This window comes from Eleutherodactylus coqui, chromosome 2 (assembly GCF_035609145.1).
Source record: "Eleutherodactylus coqui strain aEleCoq1 chromosome 2, aEleCoq1.hap1, whole genome shotgun sequence".
Taxonomy (NCBI): Eukaryota; Metazoa; Chordata; class Amphibia; order Anura; family Eleutherodactylidae; genus Eleutherodactylus; species Eleutherodactylus coqui.
This window is the reverse complement of record NC_089838.1, coordinates 112,289,503-112,307,252: the sequence shown is the minus strand read 5'-3', so window position 1 is coordinate 112,307,252 and position 17,750 is coordinate 112,289,503. Positions and strand designations below refer to the sequence as shown.

At 42.3% G+C, this 17,750-nt stretch overlaps 1 protein-coding gene across 1 annotated transcript in view; it reads left to right on the top strand.

The window, feature by feature from the left end:
• EIF4E1B (eukaryotic translation initiation factor 4E family member 1B) overlaps positions 1 to 17,750 on the top strand; it is a 62,235-nt gene that overhangs the window by 10,221 nt on the left and 34,264 nt on the right. Inside the window, exon 2 of the mRNA XM_066589284.1 lies at positions 8,206 to 8,280. Within this exon, the coding sequence (XP_066445381.1) occupies positions 8,206 to 8,280 (75 nt within the window). The remainder of the gene's footprint in view (positions 1 to 8,205; positions 8,281 to 17,750) is intronic.

Genomic DNA, 17,750 nt, shown 5'->3' with positions numbered 1-17,750 from the left:
TAATAAATGCTCTCCATGGTCACACATTTTCCAGCTATGTTGCTCTTACATCAGCGATTTTCCACCGGGCAAAACAGACACCTAACAAAGCATTCACAGTGGCCAGGCAATCGTGGCGTCAACATTTTGAAAAATGTATATGTCAAAAGGGAGATTATGTTGAGAAGTGATAGGACTTACCCTTCTAGGGTAAGTAGTATTTTGGAAAAAAATTAGGAGACCTTAGAATCCGAATGCACCCTGCTAGAGTTGTCGCTAATCATGCTGCCTCTCAAGCATTCCTCCCCTCCTCCAAGCTCCTCCCTCCTCTATAGGCTCATCACTAAGTTTTTTAAGTAGCATATTATTCAACTATATGTAATCTGTGGGTCCTTTTGAGAAAAAAGATACAAAGATATTTAAAAGTCTCAAAAACTGGCAAGTCAACTAGTAGCATCAGATCACCTATTCATAGAATCATAAAATGATAGAGTTGGAAGGGACCTCCAGGGTCATCTGGTCCAACCCCCTGCTCAATGCAGGATCACTAGATCATCCCAGTCAGATATTTGTCCAGCCTCTGTTTGAAGACTTCCATTAAAGGAGAACTCACCACCTCCTGTGGTAACCTGTTTCACTCATGGATCACCCTCACTATCAGAAATGTTTTTCCTAATATCTAATCTGTGTCTCCTCCCTTTCAGTTTCATCCCATTGCTTCTAGTCTTTCCTTGTACAAATGAGAATAGGGCTGATCCCTCTGCACTGTGACAGCCCTTCAGATATTTGTAGACAGCTATTAAGTCTCCTCACAGCCTTCTTTTTTGCAAGCTAAACATTCCCAGATCCTTTAACCGTTCCTCATAGGACATGGTTTGCAGACCGCTCACCATCTTGGTTGCTCTTCTCTGATTGTAAATTGCATTATTTTACATGCCAAAAGTAAAATCACCTTTGCTACATCTGTCGGGTAGCTTTAAAGCAATATTACCCAAGAATTACCCCTATAAAGAAATTTAAGACCAAATCTTTTTTTTTTTTTAACACAGGTTTATATGTAATTCCACATGATCTGGTCAAATGCCTTCACCCTTGTTTTAGTATATAATCTGAAGCTGATTTTCCTGCTATGAAGCCAGTTTCATCCAGGTAGCTCAAACTTAGGGTGGCCTTACTCATTAAATATTAGCTTGGTCATGTTTGTGTTTGTTTAACCCCTTCCCGCTGCAGGGCGTAAGTTTACGTCCTGGCAGCCTGGTACTTCCCGCAACAGGGCGTAAACTTACGTCCTGGAGATAGCGCGGGATCACATAAGATCCCGCCCTATAACGCAGCGGGAGCCGGCTGTCAGTCACAGCCGGCGTCCCGCTGCAACAGCGGGGGGTCATCGGAGATGCGCCCCCCGCTGTTAACCCCTTCCCTGCCGCGATCTAAGTATATCGCGGCAGGGAAAGAGTTCACAGAGGGAGCGCGGCTCCCAGCGATCATCAGGGCAGTGGTTAAAGTCCCTCAGAGGGACTCAAACAGTGTAAGAAAAACAAAGATTAAAAAAAGAATTTAAAAAAATGTAAAAAAAAGAGTTAAAAAAACCATTTTTTAATGCTTTTTCTCAGATTAGCATAAAAAAAGGTTAAAAAAAAAAATAAAATCCCACATATTTGGTATTGTCGCGTCCGTAACGACGCGTACAATAAGTTGCACATGCTTTTGCCTGTGCACGGAAAAAAACGCTAAGAAAAACGCTAAAAAACTGAGGCAAAATGCTAATTTTTAGCATTTTGCCTCACTAAAAACGCAATAAAAGTGATCAAAAAGAGCCGTATGTACCCCAAAATGGTACCAATAAAATCTACAGCTCGTCTCGCAAAAAATAAGCCCTCACAGAGCTCCGTACATCAAAAAATAAAAAAGTTACAGGACTTTGAATGCAGCAATTTAGAAAAAAAAAGATTACCCAGAAAAAGGGTTTTTATTGCAGAAAAGTGGGAAAACCTAAAAAAAATGTAAGAATTTTGGTATCGTTGTAACCGTACCGGTCCGCAGAAAAAATGGAATGTCTCATTTATGCTGCATGAGTACCGCTGTAAGAAAAAAAAAATAAAAAATCTATGGCAGAATTGATGCGTTTTCTCTCCCTGCTATCATTAAAAAAAAAAAAAAAGTTTTACAATATAGTCTATGTACCCAAAAGTGGCACCGATAAAAACTACAGTTTGCCACGCAAAAAACAAGCCCTCATACGGCCGCGTCGACGGAAAAATAAAAAAGTTATGACTTTTGATAAACGGAGAAGAAAATCCGCCAAAAATTGTTGCGTCCTTAAGCCCAAAATAGGCCATGTCATGAAGGGGTTAAAGTGCAGTGAGGGGAGAAATCCGCTGTCAGAGCTAATCTTTAGTTGAAATCCAATTGCCTCATTGTTATTTTCCCTGCCATCTGCATTTTTTGGGGAGAGTCGGATAGCCCCTGTACACAGTAGATGGTCAGCCGAACCCTCTGAAATTGTCAGGTTCTGCAGAAATACTGTATATCTAATATGTATGGCCACTTTTAGGGAGACCTTTGAGAGTCTCCTGGCTAAAATGTTAATGAATATTTTATAGCCAGAGCTTAATAAAGAGATTTGCCTGTACCAGGTTGAATCTACAGGATCCTTCTTTTCAGGTTCTAGAGGCAATATAATCAGAGCTTCATTAGGCGACGGCGCGAGAAATACAAATAAACGAAAAAAAAGCTATACTGCACATAACCACCTGCGAGCCTCCGCAGTCATGTGCTGCAATACAATTAAGTGCTAAATACAGGGTCACTGGCCAGGCTCACAGCCGGAATGAACTTCAGGCCTCCCGCATGCAGAATCCAATCCGCCCATGTGAGCCCGGCTTAACTTGGATACCAGCTGGTCTGCATAGTTTGCATATATCTCTATTGGAAGGGCATTAGGGGCAGGGGATTAAATTTTTGAAATATTCTGTACTGTGTCATAAATCTCCTCTGCACTGAATGGAGCGCCCAAGTCTTCCCTTTGAATACCCATTAGTCTGTAGTGTCAGAGACCTTTTTTGTCTGAATGGACGGCACATTGCAGGTTTTACATAATCGAGTATGCTGATTTCAAAAATCAAGATGAAAAAATTCTCCGAAAACCGGAACACCTCCCTAAATGACTGTAAAAAACAGAAAAATTCACTGCCATGTTTTGATACAAAAAAAGACTTTAACCCTTTCCAATCCACTGTCTGACGTCTAAAGACATGATTTAGGGCTGTACAGTTCCGATGTTGGAAGACATCTGTCAGGGTTCTCTTACTGTATATTGCCAGCCTCTCTGCTGTCAGAGCCTATCCAACGTGTCAGCTCATGTAGTACTTCCTTTAGCCAGCAGATAGCGCCGTTTTATAACGGCAGAAAAAGAGTAAGCCCCCCTTCCCTAGGAAAACCAGGATACAAATTGGATTGGAAAGAGTTAACTATCCTTCTCCTAAATAGTACAGAAATATAAATAACAAATAATATGGTTATGATGTTTCATGTATTTTGGTTTTAATTAATAATAAATAACAAATAAATAGGTTTTCTTTTATTTTGGGCATAAAATAAATAATAAACAACATAAATATAAAAAATATTGATACAAAAATGATTTTTCGGTCTTTCAAGTGTAAATAGGGAGGCGTTCCGGTTTTCGGAGAATTTTTTCATCTTGATTTTTGAAATCAGCATACTCGATTACATAAGACCTGAAATGTGCCTTCCATTCAGACAAAAAAAGGTCTCCGACACTACGGGCTAATACCCATACATCTGGAGAAATTAACCCTATCAAGCAAGGATGCTTTAAAGGAGCATTTTACTTTTGACCTGCATAAATTGGAATAAAATAAAAGCATTAAGGGTATCTCAGGTATTATTCAGCATTTCTTTCTATGAATTTTTGAGATTTTCAAGTTTCTCCTTAAGGAGAGTGCCTGGTAGGTGTGAGGAGACTTATAAGGCCATGCATGTTCCTCTGGGAAATATGCAAATGTAAAGATGGAACAATGCCTCTACAGCTTCATGTGTTAGAAGGTTGCACAGATACAGGCACAGGGGTGTCCGAATGCTGTGTGATGCGAGTTGCGTCCAGGAATGTCAGACACGACCTGCTGTCGCTCGTGTGAATGTAGAAAGGAATTCAGAGAGATGGTGAAGTAGAAGTTCCTGATAAGGGTCAGGCATGTAGCCAAAGTAGATTCCATTAATGATAAACTCTAATTTAGATGCTCTCTTTAGTTGATTGCTTTCCTTTGAAATAAGGGAGATCAGTTTTTCGCAGCTATTGAGGATCAAAGTTAATTTTAAATAGTCTATCTGTTAGACTTGCTGTTTTTGTAGCAGTTTTTCTTTTTCACTCTTTAATGTTACAGAGTTTAGTACTCAGAAATTAGCTGGAAATGCTTTAAAGTGTAGGGGTGGTTTAACACGGTCGATTAAATCAGGCGCTTTTCGTGCGATGCTAGAGTAAGTAAAAAGGCAGAGTTATGAAACTAATGATATTCAATGGTTTCCTTCACATTAACTATGTTTTCACGCATGCTATGTTGCGAGAAAAAAAAATTGCGGCATGCTCTATCTTTCTGCGATGTGCGAATTTTTTTTATCTCCCATGTTTTCCTATGGAGACTCCTTTTTATCACATCGCAACGCAACAAACATGCAATTTTCATGTGATGCGTTCTTAACATTAGAAAATCCTATTGACTTTCGTGATAAAAAATTGCGCGATTTTATCACAGGCAACAGCGATGCGATAATATTCTTAAAAAATAAGCATCACTGACGCCAAAAAATCAAGAAAACAAAGATGCGATTTTGCTGTGATTTTCTAGCGGCCAAATCGCAATTGCCCATGTGAAACTACCCTAATAGTACAGCAGAAAAAGGAGCTCCAGCTGCGCCTGCATTGTCCTCTTTAGTGCAGGCACAGTTGTTCCCATACAGTACAGTATGCCACCACCCGATGCAATGAGACCCTGACAGTGCAAGGTGTCTGCAGGGAGTGGGTGCTGTAAATGGGAAAAGCTGTCTGCAGCACAGAACAGCTTCTCCTTGTGAACACTGGAGACAGAGCTGCTGAGACCGGCAGAGAGAAATAACACCAGTATGGGGGTACAGAGTAGTGGGGCATAGGAGGACAAAGTAGGGTTAAAAAGTAATAAAATATAAAATAAATATTTATTAATGCAGTGTTATATGGGAACAGCTGTCCCTGCAATAGAGAAAACAGCTGGAGCGCCCTCTTATGTTATGCTGTTAGGTGAATACGGATTTCCCTAGCTACTTCCTAGCAATGTATTCATTTAGCTGCATAACAGAAGAGGGGTTCTGATAGTAAAATGTAAAGTAGAATAGGCTAATAAACATGTTGCAAAATTGCTTAAGCCTGGTTTAGACACAACGATTATCACTCAAAAAATCTTTTTACAGCACAAGATGATCGCTCAATATTTGAGCGGAGGATGCAGAAGACAAGCGAGATGGCTCCACTTGTCTTCTGCATCCAGCTGTTGTCTGGTCAGAGCGCCTGGCTGTTATACAGCCGAGCGCTCCGAGTGGGGGATGGAGAACGCAGCTGGAGAACTGTGTTTTGCATACCCCCCCCTGTCTTCAGAGAGCAGGATACAACTGAAACAATAGTATCAGCTATATCCCGCTGGGAATTCCTGATAAGGCTCATCGTTATCTTTGAGCATACTGAAAGATCAACGATAAGCGACGGCTTAACGAAAACTGTATGATGTTAGTGCAGTTAGACACAACAATTATCGCTCAAAAGATGGCTTTGAGCGATTTTTGAGCGAAAATCGTTGTGTCTAAATCTGCCTTTAGAATCACCTATTGTGTACATTTATTTTAAAAAAAATGACACTTTAATTAAGGGTGCATTCACACGAACGTATATCGGCTCGGTTTTCATGCGGAACTTAGCCCCGCCCCCATCCCGCCTCTCCTCATTGCAAATAGTGCAGAGGGGTGGAGAGGAGGCAGAGAGGGGGTGGGAGCTCAGTTCCTGCTCCTGGCTCTTCCATCCTCCCCCCTCTGCAGATGAGGACGACGTATATCGGCTCGGCATGAAAACCGAGCCGACATACGTTCGTGTGAATCCAGCCTAAATTAAATTTGAAAAATTGCAATTTTTAAGTAATTTTGAAACACCTTTTGAGCCACCTAGAGTATACTGGAACAAAAGTTAGGAGGGGAGTTGTAATCTACTATAGCATCACAAGTAGGTTTGAGTAACATAAGATGCAGTGACATCACAAGAAAATTTCAGTCAGGTAGACTACTGCGACATCACATGTGGGTTTGAATGATGTAACTGATATGAAATCACAATATTTAGTCAGGTAAGCTACTGTGGAATTACAAGTAGTTACAGTAACAAGCTACAATGACATCGCAAGTGCATTTTTGTCAGATAACTGCTGTGACATTACAGTTGGATTTCTTTCTGAAAAGCTACCGTGACATCACAATTATTAGGCCAGCTTCTCAGATTTGCCTCCTTCTGCTATTTCTGGCAGACACGGTCATCGTCTGGCTTTCTCTGTAACTTGAACTGCTGCATACTTCTCGCCAGCACTGCATGGGTTACATTCTCCAGCACTCCCAGCTGTAGGGCTTGGGCAATTACCTCCCTATTTAGCTGAGCTGGGAATCCTACCTCATTGCCTGAGTGTTGGTGTGTGTATACCTCAGACACCCAGCACAGGTCTTGTCCCTGACTATTTTGTCTGCGCTTATCTTAAACTTGCTTCTGTATTTGTTTGTTTGCTACTCCCCTGTCATTGTACAGTTCCTGTCTCTGTCCTTGTTGTCCGTCCTTCTGTCTTTTGCCTTGTCTGTGTGTGCTTGTCTATTGTCTTCCTGTCCCTGCACCATTCCTGGTCCTGCCCTGTCTTATTGGTGTTTACAGTGATGTGTTTTGCATCCTTTCAGGGATAGTCAGGCCCGAGAGGAAGACCATAGGGTTGTTCTTGTTCATATTTCACCTTGTAAACTGCAGCAAAATCCATAGCTAAGCTGTCAATTTTTTACATTTATCTATGTCAGAATTTCCGCAGGTGAATTTTTCTCACTGCAGGGCTAAAAGCATGTGTGAATCTGCAGCAAAATTAGCAGTAGAATAGCTGTGGATTTATGCAGCACTTTAATAGGCAGAATGTACAACGGATTTCATTATGTGAATATATCTTAAGTGTGAAAAGAAACAATGTGTCAGGCCACAGGCAGCCAAACCATGATCACTCAAAATACTTGTGAAGTTGTGTAGCCAGTGTTCTCACTGTGTGTGGTCAACAACACCATGTCCTTCCATTCTTAAGTTGTTTATCTATTTAGCATGAATACAGCACCAGAACCAAGCTCATAACATCAATACAACACCAGAACCAAATTCAGTACATATATACAGCACCAGAACTTATCTTAATATATATAGCACCAGAACCAAGCTCATAAAGGAATCACAGTACTAAAACCAAGCTCTTATCATGAATATATCTCCCAAACTAAATGTTTACTATTAATACAGCACCAGAATAGCTCGTAAATGTAGCACCAGAACCAAAAACTATATTTTTTCTCTATATTACCAGTTGCAGACAAGTATATTTTATGTCAATCAAGAAGCCACTGTGAGAACACAGTATGGGGCCACAGATTAGTTTGGGATCGGCAAAGGTGTGCAACAGGGCTGTATTCTCTCACCCTTCTTGTTTAACCTATATGTGGAAGTGATACTGTGGAAAATGGAAATTGGGGTGGAAATAGGTGGAAAACACATCAACAATCTCCGTTACGCAGATCTTTACTTACCTAAACTTTAGACACCAGGAGCCATAACTGCAGCCTGGTTCTCTCCCTATAGTTTCCCTATTGGCCATGCTGGCATGGAAGCCTAAATACTCACCATAGGCATCCAGCATGTTTTTCCTTGAAACGTGTTTGTTCTGCTGGTTTTACTCCTCATATAATAAAATCTTCATAGCTTACCATCATCACCATTTTTTGTCATTGCGCCTTGAGCTATTTTTCTTTGACTCCCGCTGTGTACTTCTTGACCTGTCTTGTACAAGTACATGTCTGGCCGGTAGCACCTCCTATGTACACTTGTACCAATAATCATCAACGAACGTTACACATCCACTCATGGAGTAACTCCACCACTTTCCTTTCACCCTTTAGTCGAGGAGGACTGTGAAGCAGATTAGTGTTACCAGATTTCTGTATGATGTACCCATTGGAAAGAAGAGGCATAAGGTGAGTTTCTGTAACGGCGGGATGCTTGTTGCATTCACAGTAAGTTTCTGGGGGCGGGGGAGTAATTTGAAAAGCACGTGGGGCTGTGTGATGCTTGAGGGGTTGCACAGGAGGCACATGGTGAGTTGGTGAAAGTGAATTACAGGGAGTTTATCACGTCTTTTAGAACTATGAACGGTATAGACTGTAGTTTGTGGCACTGCATAAGGAGTAAAACTGCACCTTCTTGCTTCCTCCCTTGGAGGCTCCTATCTGGAGAAAAAGCCTTTATAAGCACTTCCCACGTTGTATAATTATTTGTAGATTGCCTGATGGCTGCTCCCTTTGCGCTGTGGTCCTGGCTTTTTCTTTCCCATTTTTTTTTTACAAAACCACCTCCTTCATTGCCGAGTGATGTCTCCAACAATGGCTGCTGGAGATGTCATGCTTTCCATCTGCAGAATGCCTAGGGCCACTATGGAGGTCACAATTACAACTGGGACCACGAACAGATCACTATTACTACTGAGACCAAAAACTAAGTCACTATTACTACTGAGACACTACTGGGGGCATTATTACTCTGTCACTTCAGACAAATCTCAATGGTTCCAATATGTATTGGGTATCTTGTGTATTGACACTTTCAATGCCTGTAAAATGAATGTTTTTCTTTTCTTTTGTGGGAAGGGGGCGCCTTAGGCAAGATAAAGGCTTGGGACACCCCTGAAAAGCTTTAAACTTATCTCCTGTTTAGAATCCACTCCTGGTTTGGCCGAAAAGGAAAACTGAACTGTCTAATAAGGCATGAAAGGTTAAAATGAATAATAAGTATACAAAAAGCCTTCACAAGTCTTTGAGCAGATCTATCAGGATCTCCATCCCCAAATATAGGCTCCAAAGGACAACAGTTCAAATATTGCTTCATTAACTTTCTATTCATCTGTGCAAAGAACTAGAAACCTGATGCAGTCATTTCTATTGGCGATCTCCAAAGAACAAATTCTTGTTCTAAAAGTAATAATATACTGTATCCTCTGAGACAAATAACCTGACGGTTACAAATAGCAGGTCCTGGATTGCCAATTCTTGTTACCATATATAAAAGCTAATGGCTCAGCTTTTTTTATTGTGGACCACAACAGGAAATCAAACTTAAGAAAACATAAATCATTTTACTTTATTTTATTTTCATAGAATTTCTTATGCTACTTGCAGATAATAGGTATTGAACGCTTCACCGTGTTTCTAAGCAACCACTTTATAACATTCATTTCTATTATGTAAAACACAGTGAAAAACATATGGAAAATACAAAAAAAGCCACACAAAGATCTTATTTAACCTTAACAGGTTACAAATTACTTAAAGTAGATATATTGTGGCTTGTGTTCTGTTGCCTTTGTGTGCAGCTTGCTGTGTGGCTTGTGTCCTGTGTTGCTGGATCATCGGTCTCGTTGGAGTAGGGACCACGAGATACGAGGACCCTTGTTCTCAGGGCTTGCGGCTTAAGTAGCTTGGCCAATTCACTAACTAATCCCTCATATTACTTAACCCTCTCCAATCCACTGTTTGACATCTGAAGACATTATGATTTAAGGCTGTACAGCTCCGATGTTGGAAGACGTCCGTCGGGGTTCTCTTACTGTATATTGCCAGCCTCTCTGTTGTCGGAGCCTATCGAATGTGTCACCTCATGCAGTACTGGCTTTAGCGAGCATATAGCACCATTGTATAACAGCAGAAAAAAAGTAAGCCCCCTGGGAAAACCAGGATACAAATTGGATTGGAAAAGGTTAAAGTAGATATATTGATGATCTCTGAATTGATGTTTACACTGAGAAACAGTGTAATTGTCAGGTTTGTGCTGCTATAGTCTGTTGTTCTGCAGGGTTCTAGGGGCGTGCCTTCACAGGTGAGGGATGGTTTGGATGGCGGGGTTTGGTTTGCTCTTGCCGGCCAGTCCCTAGGGTCTGAGCTCATATATGGATGCAGGCCTCTCTCAGTGTCTGTTTGGTATCCAGGATGAACTGCCATGTTTCCTTCTGTGTGGCTTGTGTTCTGTTGCCTTTGTGTGCAGCTTGCTGTGTAGCTTGTGTCCTGTGTTGCTGGATCATGTGTCTCGTTGGAGTAGGGACCAGGAGGACCCTTGTTCTCAGGGCTTGCGGCTTAAGTAACTTGGCCAATTCACTAACTAATCCCTCGTATTTATATCCAGCTATTCCATCTGCTTTAGTGTGCGGGGATGTTTGGCGAGTGTGTTGGCCATTTGTCCTATGTTATGGCTGTCCATGAGTCCAGTCCGCAGTATGCAGTTCTCTGTCTAGTTGCTGTTCGTTTTCGGTCCCTTGGTCCTAACCCGGGTCTTTGGGTCACGTTTGTGTGCACCTGGTGCCTATTTGCCCACACTAATGTAACATAATGCCCCCCAGTTTCAAAAGAGGGGCATTGTTACGGCACTCTGCCCCCCAAGCACCAGGTGGGGTGCCCTGAACTTCCCGCACCCCACTGTCCCTGCCTACTTGCCTCGGCCCTGGCTAACCCCAGGCGGACAACTGGGCGGCGGTCCCTGCTCTGGCTAGGGACCTGGCGACTACCTAGATGGAACTTAACTAACGGGAAACAGAGTGCCGACAGAAGAGGCAGGTGGAACAGACCAACAGAACTTACAAGGCAGAGTAAGGCTGGAGATGGAGCTCACAGGCAAACTGGAAGGACACTGACTAGCAACTAGAGCAGACTGAGACAGACCTGACTAGAGGCTAACAGAACTAATAACTGGCAGTGAGCTCAGGTCACTGCCAGCCTTTTAACTTTTAACTCCCAGGGGCGGAGAGTGGGAGGAGCCGACTCTCCCACTGTTGCATATGGAAGGTGGAGGAGAGCGGGCGGCACCCTACGGGTGGACACGCCCACGCCGCTGCACGCTGGCTGCTCCACGCCGCCGGGAGAGCCCCGACAGCAGAGCTCCGGGACGCCGCAGCCGACATCGGAGCGGCGCGCCGGCCGCGGGACCCAGCGCCGCCCTGCATGGTAACAGGCATTATGTTGGTATGTATCTCTGTTTATTCCACTTAGAACTGGTGTGTGCATGCTTGCCTGTAGTGTCCCTCTCTCCTCCCCTGAAGATTGTCTGGGTACCTGCTATCCCTTTCCCCCTTGTGGAGTGGGTGCATGCATTGCGTAGTGTGTGGTACGGTGACCTGCAGGTTTCTTCCTATCCCTGGGCAGGTGCGGCCCCCAGACATCTGATGTCCTATGTGTGTGTCAGATGGATGATGCCTGAAACTGTTCCCTATGTCAGCACAGTGGCTGACTCTCTATTCCCCTGTTGTGAGGACACTTGAACTGACTATGGTTTACCATCGGTATGCATGTGAGCTCTGGGTGGGGTCCGTGTTATATGTTGGCATGCATTGTGTTGGCACGCATTACGTTGGTATGTTGTGTTAAGGATAATATCTCAGTTGGCAGTGAGAACTACCTGGACAGCTGTGTTTCTGCTTGGACTATCCAGTGTGCTGCTTCAGCATTTAAAGCCATGTCCTTCGTTCTTGTTTACTTTCCCTACTTCCATTTGTTTGTTTAGTCTTCTGTTGGTTTCGTCCTGGTCCACGTAGGGTTACTAAGAGCCCAGGAACGAGTGCAGGCCCGCATCTATCAACACGATAAGTCTGCCGTGCTAGGCAGAGCGCTCTCCCCCGTTGTCATGTAGTAATGAAAGATTAACTGTTCATTTTATGTTGGTTGTTGCACATTAGGCACTTGGGTGCATATCTGCAGGTTACAGATCCAGCACGTCCTTGGTGGACGTAACGGTAATCTTTGATTGCCACATATGGGGGTCTTTTTTCTCCAAGTACTTGCTCATCTAATCGCCTCTCTATGCGATTCAACCCCGCAGATACCAGTTATTGTTGACACAGTTATTTATTCACTTTACATAGTGCGTTTAATATATTGAAAAAATAAAGAAAACTACACAATTGGTATTGCCACATCCATATCAACTTGTACTATAAAATATTGTATTATTTATACAGCACGGTATATCCCTATAAAAGAAAAAAAGAAAATGCCAAAATAGCTATTTTCTGTTCATCTCACTTCCCCAAAACAGGAATGAAAAGTAATCATTTATACCTCAAAAACCTCATTCAGCTCTGTCGACGGAAAAATAAAAATGCTCCGGTCTTAAATTGTGGTGACACACAAAAAGTCTTTTTGTAAAAAAAAAACAAAACTGTGCTTATATTGTGCAAAAGTAGTAAAACATAATAAAGCCTTTATAAATTTTGTGTTGTCATAACTGTAATGACTCGTAGAATAAAGTTCACATAATATTTATATCACATGGTGGGTGAATGCAGTCAAAATAAATCCCAAAAACAGAGCTGGAATTGCTCTTTTCCATTCCCTCGCAGTAAAAAAAAAATTAATAAAAGTTATTCAACACATTATATGTACCTGAAATTGATTTCTGTAAAAACTAGAACTCCCACCACAAAATACAAGGTGTCATACAGCTACGTTGATGGATAAATAAAGTTATGGCCACTGGAACACAAAAGAGGAAATGAATATTGACAGCAGCATTTGAAAAGCAAAGTAAACTCCAGATGCCTCCAAGACATCACAGGTTCTGTGCCAGAGCCCTGTGAAGTGAGTATACTTCCCCTGCAGACGGTGGCACCATGTAACAATGTATACCCAGCTCTGATTGATGGAGCAGCAGAATGACTGTTGGTCCACAAATCAATGGAGCGCTTGCTTCAGGCCTAAGTCACACGAGCCCTCAGACAGCAGACTACTAATTAGAGGGAAAAAGAAGAAAAGCTTGCATGCAGCATTTATGGCTTCTTCTCTTCCTACTCTACCAGATCTGTGGGAGGCAGATAAGGATCCTGAGCAGTGAATCTCTTTCTATTAAATCAGAATTCCTTAATAGTGTAGCGGGTGTCAGATTCCCTCTACTACTGTTGATATATGAGCGATAGCAGTACCAGGTTTGAATTCAATAGAGAGCTCCAACATGGAGCGACATTCTTCAATTGAACTGAATGAGCAATGTTAATCTAAGGAACCTGCTGGAAGGTTCTGGTAAACTGTTTGCAAGGATATAAAAGGGTTGCGGTTCTGGGTCATTCTGTCTGCTGTGGACTTGTAGAACAGCTCTGTTGTGTTGCTGAACAAGCTGAGGTGCCATTATTCTGGAACTTCTGGGTGCTGCTGTGAAATACTACCTGCTCAAGGAATGCAGCTAAAAACTGTTGGTGGTGTAATCTGTAACTCTGTTGTTGCTACATATCTAGGAGCTCCTGGTGACTACCCTGGTAGGAAGGAAATGGGTTGAGATGCTCAACCAGCCTGAGCTTGCATAGGTTTTGCACAAATCTCCTCCTGTCAATGGTGCTAACTTTTGAGAGCCAAGAAAGACCGGTCTCCGGCGATTGTTGTATGCACAAATACTACAAGAGCAGCAGCGGAATCATCGACTGTAAAAGGACATCAAGTTTAATCAATCTATGTGGGAACCGTTCAAATGGTGTTCGAAGGATACTTGCATTTTATGAAACTTGTGTGATTTTATATTTACTGTGTGACATAGAATACTGAAAATCTGATATTCATTCCTAACCAGAGGCTTAACTTGAAGCTCCTGGGTCCCAATGCAAAACCTGGAACGGGGCCCCCAACTATAATGCTTTATTCATAGTACTGGGCTTCCTATATGGAGAAGAGAGGCCTTATGGGCCCCCCAAGGCTCCTGGGCCCGGGTGCACCAACATCCCCTGCATCCTCTATAGTTACGCCCCTGTTCCTAACGAAGAGCGTATCTGAGAAATAGCCATTCATTGCTAACCTAGATTGCGAATAACATCACAACTAGTATAGAGTTTCAACGGGTAGTAGCTGGTACTCACTGTTAATAATATTGTTTTCTTCCTGTTGTGTTTCTCCTTATTCAGCATTGTATCAAATGTTTCTGGGCGTCTTGCTGCATTGCGCTACAATAGGGTATATGAAAATATTTTCTTTTTTTTGTAAAGTGGACAAACCCTTTAATTAGTGGAACATTACATACTTCCAAAGAATAATCTGTCCTTACAATATGATGAACACATTAGTGCTCTCCAAAGGTATAACCCAGTCTAATGTACACTACCGTTCAAAAGTTTGGGGTCACAGTGAAATGTCCTTATTTTTGAAGGAAAAGCACTGTACTTTTCAATGAAGATAACTTTAAACTAGTCCTAACTTTAAACAAATGCACTCTATACATTGCTAATGTGGTAAATGACTATTCTAGCTGCAAATGCCTGTTTTTTTGTGCAATATCTACAAAGGTGAATAGAGGCCCATTTCCAGCAACTATCACTCCAGTGTTCTAATGGTACAATGTGTTTGCTCATTGGCTCAGAAGGCTAATTGATGATTAGAAAACCCTTGTGCAATCATGTTCACACATCTGAAAACAGTCTAGCTCGTTACAGAAGCTACAAAACTGACCTTCCTGTGAGCAGAGTGAGTTTCTGGAGCATCACATTTGTGGGGTCAATTAAACACTCAAAATGGCCAGAAAAAGAGAACTTTCATCTGAAACTCGACAGTCTATTCTTGTTCTTAGAAATGAAGGCTATTCCGTGCGAGAAATTGCTAAGAAATTGAAGATTTCCTACAACGGTGTGTACTACTCCCTTCAGAGGACAGCACAAACAGGCTCTAACCAGAGTAGAAAAAGAAGTGGGAGGCCGCGTTGCACAACTAAGCAAGAAGATAAGCACATTAGAGTCTCTAGTTTGAGAAACAGACGCCTCACAGGTACCCAACTGGCATCTTCATTAAATAGTACCCGCAAAACACCAGTGTCAACATCTACAGTGAAGAGGCGGCTGCGGGATTTTGGGCTTCAGGGCAGAGTGGCAAAGAAAAAGCCATATCTGAGACTGGCCAATAAAAGAAAAAGATTAAGATGGGCAAAAGAACACAGACATTGGACAGAGGAAGACTGGAAAAAAGTGTTGTGGACGGATGAATCCAAGTTTGAGGTGTTTGGATCACAAAGAAGAACGTTTGTGAGACGCAGAACAAATGAAAAGATGCTGGAAGAATGCCTGACGCCATCTGTTAAGCATGGTGGAGGTAATGTGATGGTCTGGGGTTGCTTTGGTGCTGGTAAGGTGGGAGATTTGTACAGGGTAAAAGGGATTCTGAATAAGGAAGGCTATCACTCCATTTTGCAACGCCATGCCATACCCAGTGGACAGCGCTTGATTGGAACCAATTTCATCCTACAACAGGACAATGACCCTAAACACACCTCCAAATTGTGCAAGAACTATTTACAGCAGAAGCAGGCAGCTGGTATTCTATCGGTAATGGAGTGGCCAGCGCAGTCACCAGATCTGAACCCCATTGAGCTGTTGTGGGAGCAGCTTGACCGTATGGTACGCCAGAAGTGCCCATCCAACCAATCCAACTTGTGGGAGATGCTTCTAGAAGCGTGGGGTGCAATTTCACAAGCTTACCTCAACAAATTAACAGCTAGAATGTCAAAGGTGTGCAATGCTGTAATTGCTGCAAAAGGAGGATTCTTTGACGAAAGCAAAGTTTGATGTAAAAACAATGTTATTTCAAATACAAATCATTATTTCTAACCTTGTCAATGTCTTGACTCTATTTTCTATTCATTTCACAACGCATGGTGGTGAATAAGTGTGACTTTTCATGGAAAACACAAAATTGTTTGGGTGACCCCAAACTTTTGAACGGTAGTGTATGCCAAAAGGATTCTTTTACCATATGGTGGGCTAGTAATAATCTAAGTATTGGAGGTGGGAAGGAATTTTTTCCCTTAAATTGGGAAAATAGGCTTCTACCTCACTGTTTGTTGCTTTTTTTTGCCTTCTTCTGGATCAACATTGGGGGGTAATTGGCAGAACTGGATGGACATAAGTCTTTTTTCGGCCTTACATACTTTGTTACTATGTTTTGGTGTTTAATTTCCTGTTGTAGACACTGAAAGTGGAGCCAAAACCTTGTGTGAAGCTGGCCTGTATATTACATTGCCCACAGTACTTCTCAGCAATATTACTCTATGATCTATTGAGTATTGTGATGTTCTCGTACAGTTTCTATAACGCTGTTCAATCTCTTTTTATATTTCTTTTCTTTTTCCCGGCGTCTCAGCAATATGAAAACAATTCATGTTTTTAGATGTTATTTACACACTTGTCCCTATTATTAGTCAATTCAATTCTAATGTAATATTTTGGATTAATTCACAGCATGAACCAGAGAGCTTGATGAACAGATGGATGAAGGAAATATAAGAATCTCTGCTGGGGAGCAGTGCCAGAAATAAACCTGGTTTCCTATATAGTAAATACACAGCTGTGTTGTGCGACTGCAGCCTGAAGTGCATATTAATACCCGAGTAATGACATATATAAACAGAGGGGACATTAGAAGCTCAAACATTTATCAGAATTGAGCTTCGGAATGGCCACGGTCATAAGCATTCTCTGAACACCTGCTCAAGTATATGCATGCATCTAACATATTAATGTTACATTTCACTCATTGAAATCCTTTCCCCCTGCTGTTCATTAGAAGGGGAAGTAGTGCGCTAAATAACTGGAATATAAGGGTATTCCCGTAAACAAAAGGGCGTGTTTTAGTCCCGTTATTCAGCGATGATAACCACGGCCGCATAACGGGACGAAACAAAACAATTAATTTCAATGGTTTTGTTTCCACTGGCGGGAGTCTCCCATGTTAATACAACGAATGAGAAAAGATAGGGCAGGACCTATCTTTACGCTATTTTCCCCAAACTCGCGCGACATAGTGCAGAGTTTGAATATTATGGGTAAAAAAACCCCGGTTCATGTGCTAATATGCTCCATAAAAATGCATTGCAAGTTTGTGCTTTGCAATTTTTGTGCGATGCGGTTTTAACATTAGAAAGTCCCATTGACATTAGTGTTCGTGGGAACCCTAAGGCCTCATGTCCACTTGCACGCACGGATACCACTGCTGAATCCCGGGAACATGGAGAGGAAAAAAAACTATTTCTTACCTCTCCGTGTCCAGCGCGGGTTTCCTATGCACCGTCCGGATCTTCTTTCTTCAGCACAGCGGATGCTTCTGGGAGCGCTGGCCAACGCTCGCAGCGCATGCACAGTGCTATCTTTTTTTATTTTAAATCTCCTGTTCTTGCACGTATCCGCGACACAGCACAAAAACAGCTGTGGCTGTGCCACGGATACGGACGGCCTCCATTGGCTTCAATTGAAGCCGAAGGAGCCGTCCGTACGGGAGACCTGCAGAAAAATAGAGCATGCTGCGATTTCTTCCTGTGCATGCGACCTGCACTCTAGGAAGCAATCACTTCTGCATGCTTTTAGCTGCCCTATGGATGCTAATGCATCTCTATGGGCAGCAAGACGCACGGATCTCCCGTGCAGGGGCCACGCACGGATTCTATA